The sequence below is a fragment of the Arachis ipaensis genome, chromosome B09 (genome assembly GCF_000816755.2).
Source record: "Arachis ipaensis cultivar K30076 chromosome B09, Araip1.1, whole genome shotgun sequence".
In the NCBI taxonomy this organism is placed as follows: domain Eukaryota; kingdom Viridiplantae; phylum Streptophyta; class Magnoliopsida; order Fabales; family Fabaceae; genus Arachis; species Arachis ipaensis.
In genome coordinates, this window is record NC_029793.2 from 15787508 (window position 1) to 15795310 (window position 7803).

The 7803-nt window shown below is 34.2% G+C and overlaps 1 protein-coding gene across 1 annotated transcript; it reads right to left on the reverse strand.

Moving 5' to 3' along the window:
• Positions 882-2249, reverse strand: LOC107615111 (F-box/kelch-repeat protein At3g23880-like). Its single transcript, XM_016317225.1, has 2 exons — positions 1500-2249; positions 882-1103 (listed from the first exon to the last, which is right to left on the reverse strand). The coding sequence occupies exons 1-2, from the start codon at positions 2247-2249 to the stop codon at positions 882-884; spliced, it is 972 nt and encodes a 323-aa protein (XP_016172711.1).

Below are 7803 nucleotides of genomic sequence, written 5' to 3' on the forward strand. Positions count from 1 at the left end.
AAAAGATTAAAAAATTTAGAATTTATTTTTTTTTTATATTTTTTAAATCCTAATAGTATAAAGATTATTGAATATTTGTGGAAGTGTTATACAGTAAAAATTTCACAGATAAAGATATATATGCAGTTGTGTATTAAAAAGTAACAACAAATTCAATAGAACGGTAAATTGACAAGAATAATTAATGAAGTAATAACTACTGCAGCAAAAGAAAAACCAAGAGAATAAGTTTAGCTGCAATTAGCTAATGTATTCTCTTTTTTTAATGTTATTTACAAGTTTATTACAAAAGATACTCATTATGAGTAGTCCTAAAAGGAAAAAAAAAAGTTGGGTGGCCAAGCATTTTCTAATAAACCTTAATTACTAAGAGAATTTCTTAGGATCTAATTATTAGTAACGAGATCTGTTTATTGAATAAGTTCGTCTTTATTTTTTATTTAAAAGAAATTATGTAAATATGAGTCTGTTAATTTTAAAAAAAATTTGATATAATTAAATACTTTTTGTTAAGACTGATTTGTTGAGCAGTTAGCATTCAAAAAAGAGTGTTAATCTTCCTAAACTTCTAATGTGTACTTGAAATTTTTACTCACAATGTTAAAGTTTTAATATATAATAGGCCACATACAAACAAATTCGATCGTAAATTTATTTTTTGGTTATATTTAACGATAAACAGTAAAGAACATTATGCTTGCAACATCTAATTTAAATCCAACTGAAAAATAAACATATAAATAAATTTGATAACATTATTAATAACAAAGTTGGTAGTGAACTAATGTTACAAAAGACTTCACCAAGTGAAGGTGCACACAGGTTTTAAGAGACAATAGGCTTGGGTTTGAGCATTTCGGACGAGTTGCTTCGAAGACCATTTAGTTCTCCATGCCATCACCAGTGCCGTCAATCACAGGTAAATCTATGCTACCATCATTTAAATTAAACAAAACTATTCTTAAAGATGGAGAAATGGCCAAAAGAACATCACTTTCCGAGATGTAGAGAGATTGTAGAGGAAAACCCAAATTTACGAGTTGCGGGTGAAAGGGAATGATTGCCAATTTAGTCCAAGGTTGAGCATTTCCGTATTCCTTCATCTGCCACAGAAACCAGTGTTGTGCATTCAAAAGCTTATAACAAACAGAAAGACAGTTTTTCAAGATACATAAGTAAGTGCTCATCCTTCAGAAATAATTATCTAAATCGGTATAAGGCAGGAAAAAATGACCATAAATCTCTTTACCCAAATCAAAATAAACAACCACATGATTAACACTCCAATTAGGAAAAATCTAGGGGCCAGCAACTTTGTTAAATTCTGATCAGCATGTAACTAGTAAAGAAAGTGGATCATTGGATGAAATCTCACACCAATCTCACACCATTAAAACCATCATTGATGGCTATTTGATGACTATAAATCACAAAAATTGCTGGCCCTAACATTCCTCACTCCAATTAATAGTGCATGTTCTATTACTACCAAAAAATACCCCTTCCATATTATCAGGCATAAAAAGGTCGTCAGTTGGGACACCAAGTAGGCCTAATGGGATATCATCAATTTTTCTCCACGAAGAAGTTGGTCCAAATGTATAAATTCTACTACTAAATTCCAAACCAGATGGCAGTGGCACTTTCTTCCTTATAATTCCAAAAAGCTTGTAGCTGTCACTGAGATGATCGTAACCAAAGCCACAAAGGGTGGCTTGACCGCTGATTTGCGGTGATTGGAATGTGAATCCGGTACAGGGATTCCACAAGATGCCATGCGTATTCTGGCCGCCATCATCATAAAAAAAGCATAACAATCCATGGCAAGAACCAACCATTCTGTGGTAGCGTTGTCCACTGAAGTAATCGACTTTAGCAGGCTCAGAAGGATTATCCAATATTGACTGCACGGAGAAAGATTCGATAACACCATACAAATCACGGTAGTCAGAACTGTGAGTGTAATAAGCAATTCGTGGCGGAGTCAAACTTGGATCGCGTAAGCATGAACGATAAAGGTGGTTGCAGGTGAAGTCAGGGGAGGAAATTAGGTTTCTCCATGAAGTGCAGACGCTCCTTAGAAAAACAAGCGTCCTTGCTAGAAGCCTCAGCAAGATTTCCATTATCAACTCCTCCGGAAGGTCTGGCAGCGGCGGTGTTCTTGCGGTGGCCGTGTGACGATGGAGCAGTACCAGTCCTCTTGACGCATTCCTCTCCGCGTCATTCATAATTACGATCAGTAACGTCATCGTTTCAGTTTGAGTTTGCGTTGCTAGATGACTAGATCGATCTACTATCGAGATAAGTCTCAAAGTGGTCATTGAAGTTGTATTTGAGTTTTATAGTAGTCTTGAACTTAAAAGTTACCCATATTCATCCCTGAAGTTGTACTCCCGGGCTTAGATTCGTCCTTCTGGTACATTCCGTCCACCTGGCACCACGGAAAGCTGATCTGGACTCCTCTGTAATACGCTGTCCAGGTAACGGCTAGTTGACGTGGATTAGTAAACTTTTATAGTGCAATTTGATCCCTAAATCAAAATTAAAAATTTTAATCCCCAAATTTAATTATTATTCTCTTCTCTATAGTAGTAACCCCTCTCTTTTCTTTTCTTCTCTTCTCTTCTCCATATAGATGTGAAAGAGACTACAAATTACAACTTCATTGAAAGCACGCATATGTTTTGTTAATTAAAAGTCACATACTATGTCTTTATATTTATCATTTTATGCACTCATTTAACTCTAGTTTAATTAAAATATTTTACAAAATTTAATTTTATATTTTTATATGATTTTACAAAAATCTATCTCTTGTATTTATGGAATTAAAAAGTTACATCGTTATTATTATATACTATATTATATTTCCTTTCGAATCCTGTTCCAAAATAACTATGCATCATCTTAATTTAACTGTCATTCACATAATATTAATATAAAGTGCTATATTATGGTATTTCAAATCGTATGACATCTCCATTAAAATAATGTGTCTAAGATTTTATTATAATTAAATAGGTATTTCAAATTAATTAAAGGTAATATTACAGAAACAAAAAATAGCAAAAATTTACCTAATTTAATATTTATTATTTTAGTCTCTAATTAATAAAAGACTAATTAAGCAAAATAAATATAATTAACTAATTTAAGACATTAATTTAGTCATATTAAAATATTAATCATATCATCTTTTTGTTTGCAAATGTCATGCTGACATTTTAATATTTTATATTAGTATTAGAGATGAGTTGAGATTCACAATTTATGAATTTAGGAATCAATTTAATCATTTTTAAAAGTCAACAAATTTTTATGAACGTTCACAATTTTAGAAACTAAACTTTGCATTATTTCTTTAGTTATATATATCACATAACTTTTTTTATGTTATAATTTTACCATCTTTCTTACAGAAAAAAAGGGATAAAAACGGTTAAACTTGTTCAAATAATAGTTGTTAAGAAGACTCTAGTTGTTATTATTGTTATAAGACTTCTTATGAGTTTGGAAAACTCTAATTTAATTTTGATGATGAACAAACATTATTGAAATAATTAATTACAAAATTATTAATTTGATTTTCATTTAACATATGTTAATTAATAATTTTGTGATGCAGGTTTCTAATTGGGCCAAAAATAAAATTCTGATACAAGTCCAATTAAATAAAAAAAATTCAGCTTTGGTTTGATGCTAGAATATATGATGAGTATGGCTGAATTGTTTATTGTGCTAATCGGGCCAGATTGAGTTATTATTACTACAGGCCCAAATAAATACTTTCCTATTTGCTCAATGCATGATCCAAAAATTCATCAGGAAAGCAAATGTTATTATTGGGCCAGAATTAATTGTTGTTGCAACTAAGCCCAATTTTATATTTGATGAAAGTTCCTCATGCATGATCCGAAACCAATGGAAAAAGAAAGCAAAATTGCTTCCAACGGATCCAAGCATTTCACCATGTGATGGATTCTAAAATTCATTACATTGTCATTTATTGCATGGAAACTATGAGAGAGAAAACAAGACATTTGATTTGATTGTAGCACTTATGGCTACACGCTACTCAGCAAGGAAAGAATCATTTCATTTAATCTCATTCTCTTTCCTAATTCAATGCTTTTCGAATTTCTTTCTTCTCTCTCTATTTGCTTCTCCTCTTCGGTTATTACACAGGAAACAATGGATGCCATGGAAGCTACATGGAGCTACCGAAGTGAAGGAAGAGCAAGTCTAAAGACCATCACAATGATGGCAAGAAAACATAACAAAATAAAAGTGTGCTGTGGCTGAGATTTTCACCAAATATGGTTAGATTTGGTGTGGTAATCTCGAGCTCTTCATGCTCAAAAAGGATGAAGAAGATTGGGCCAGCAAGGTGAGATTCTTGGAGGCATGACTTGTCTTTGATTCTGTTCAACCACCACAGCAAGTAGCTAGAGCGGCGAAGTGATGGTAGAGGCAGAGATTGAAGCAGATGAAGTCATCATCATCATGAAGCATCAAGGGCCAGAATCCATCTTGGAAAGCAAGTCAAGGATGGAGAGCTCGGATTGATGAAGAGTGATGATCAAGGAAGGACTAGAGGTAATTGCATGTTGGTTTTTACATGGTTATCTCTTCTCTCTCTGTGTGGCCGAACCGGTTATGTGTGAAGGAAAAGAAGTTAAGCTTGGGTTTTGGCTTCAAGTGTGGAGGCTTCCCTCTTCTATAAAAAGAGTGAACAGTCACGGTTTGAAGAAAGGAGTTAGAAGTAAGCAGTGAGAGTGCAAGGCATAGGATTCTCAGAGCTACCTAAGCTTACAGATTTTCTTCTCCTTCAATGTATTCTGTTTAGTAATTTTCTATTTAATTTTGTCATGTCTTGAGTCTCATGGAAAAAGGCAAACAGTGAGGTTTGTATGAAAAAGCCATAGAGCGAAAAAAGGCAAAGAGTGCAAAATTAAAAGAAAAAGCCATAGATGTCTTAAGAGTTCCTTTGTTCATCTATGTTATGTTTCATGATTCTGTGGGAATTCCCTTGTAAGTTGGGTTAGCACTTTATAGTTTGTAATCTGAAAGATTATAGTGAAATTCCATCATGTTTGTGATGGAGACTGGATGTAGGCTGCACTGCACTTAGCAGCTGAACCAGGATATATCTGGGTGTAACTTTCTCTCTTTCCTACTCCATTCCTGTTTCTACTGCACAGGAGCAAAAACAAAAAATTATCTCGTGTCAATTGACGAGACAAAAAGAAAAGTCTCGTGGCTAAGGACGAGACAAAAAACTATACCTATTGGAAAGAGAGAATGAAGATCTTTGTGCAAGCAGTAGACTACAGACTTTGGAAGATCATCTTGGAAGGCCCTCAATTTTCAACTAACACAAGTGCTGAAGGAATAGTCACTCTCAAACCAGAAGCAAGCTGGACCGAGGAAGATAGGAAGAAGGTGGAGTTAAATGCCAAGGCAGTAAACCTGCTCAACTGTGCTATCAGCTTCGAGGAGTAACGACGGGTATCAAGATGCACAACGGCAAAGAAAATCTGGGACAAATTACAAATCACCCATGAAGGAACCACTATTGTAAAGAAGACTCGGATAGATATGTTGAACAGAGAGTATGAAATGTTTGCAATGAAGGAAGGAGAATCTATTGATGAGCTGTTTGAACGATTCAACATCATCATTGTTGGCTTAGATGCTCTGGGAATTACATATCCTGATTCTGTGCTTGTGAGGAGAGTGCTGAGATGTCTCACAAAAGAGTGGAAAACAAAAGCTTTAATTATTTCTGAGAGCAGTAGCTTAGACTCCATGACTTGTGATGATTTGAGAGGAAATCTTCTTGCTTTTGAAAACACCTATTTGAAAAAAGATTCAAAAAAGAAAGGAATTGCTTTTTCTTCTGTGACTAACCCTCTGGATGATGAATCCAGTGATAACTTCTCTGAACATGAATTTGTGTTATTTGCCAAAAAATTCAGGAAAATGATGAAGCTCAAAGGCAAAGGCAGCAGCTCAAGAAAAGTGAAGAAAGACCTTAGCAAAGTAACCTGTTACAACTGCAAGGAAATTGGGCATTTCAAATCTGATTGTCCCAAGTTAAAGAAGGAGGAGAAGCCGAAAAGAGGAAAGAAGAAGGGACTGATGGCTTCATGGGAAGACTTGGAGAATGACTCAGAAGATGATGATGAAAAAACCGAGACCAAGTCATAACCATGTCTCATGGCAGATCACATAGATCATGTAGTCTTTCACAACCCTAACACTGAAGACCTTCATCTTATGATAGACCACCTTTCTGAAAAAATAAGATGCCTCCTGCTGGAAAATCAAGAACTTGAACAACAAATCACCATTCTTAAAGCTGAAAATAGTTTTCTTAAAGAGAAAGTGAGAGAGGCCGAAACTGCTTGTGATCTTGTTGAAGAAAATAAGCAGTTAAGAGCCCAAATTAAGAGCTGTGAAAGTAATCATTCCGTTCTTGCATATGTAGATTGTTTTAAGCAAAATGAAGAGTTGCTTAAAGAGGTTAAAAGGCTTAAGGAAGACTTAGCTAAGTTCACCCAAAGTTCTGAAAATCTGAATCAAATCTTGGCTAGTCAAAAACCTCTTTATGATAAGGCTGGGTTGGGATTTTATAAATCTGCTGAAAAATCTCATTTTGAAAACATTGCTTCATCCTCTAGTGATACAAGATTTCAAGACCCCACCTACTTTAACAAAACAACAACTTCAAGATTTTGTAGACTATGCAATCGAAATGGACACTTTCCGATTCAATATTTTTTTGGTGAGAGAATGATTGGTGATAAAGTTTGTAGAGTTGTCTTTGATTATAATGGCTTAGGACATAGGAGATGGTTTAACGTGAAAGGATCCAAGAAAATATGGATACTTAAGGTCACTTGAGCTTGTTTTGTAGGTGTGCCTAGCATCCAAACGGAAGGAAAATATGTGGTATATGGGTAGCGGATGCTCTAGGCATATGACCGGAAAGACAACCTTCTTCATAAAGCTTGATGAATATGATGGAGGACTTGTCACTTTTGGTGATGATGCAAAATGAAAAATAGTGGCTGTTGAAAAAGTTGGTAAAAATTTTTCATCTTGTATAAATGATGTTCTTCTTGTAAATGGTTTAAAACATAATTTACTTAGTGTTAGTCAATTGTGTGATTTAGGTTTTGAAGTTATTTTTAAGAAGTTTGTTTGTTTGGTTGTTTGTGAGAAAATTGGGGATATTTTATTTGAAGCCAAAAGATACAACAATGTGTATGGATTAACTCTTGAGGATTTAAAGGAACAAAATATAACATGCTTTACATCTCTTGAATCTGAAAAATGGCTTTGGCATAGAAAGTTGGGTCATGCTAGCATGTACCAAATTTCTAAGCTAGTCAAAAAGAATTTGGTTAGAGGAATTCCAAATATCAAGTTTGATAAGGATCTTACTTGTGATGCTTGCCAATTGGACAAACAAGTAAAATCATCTTTTAAATCAAAAGATGGAATCTCAACCAAAAGGCCATTGGAAATGTTACATATTGATCTTTTTGGTCCTACTAGAACTCAAAGTTTAGGAGGTAAACACTATGGTCTTGTGGTGGTAGATGATTATTCTAGATTTGGTTGAGTACTTTTCCTTGCTCAAAATAATGATGCCTTTCATGCCTTTTCCACCCTTTGCAAGAAAATTCAAAATGAAAAGGATTTGAAAATTGCCCATTTGAGAAGTGATCACGGAAGAGAATTTGAAAATCAAGATTTTGAAAAATTCTGTGATGACTTAGGAATTTCTCATAATTT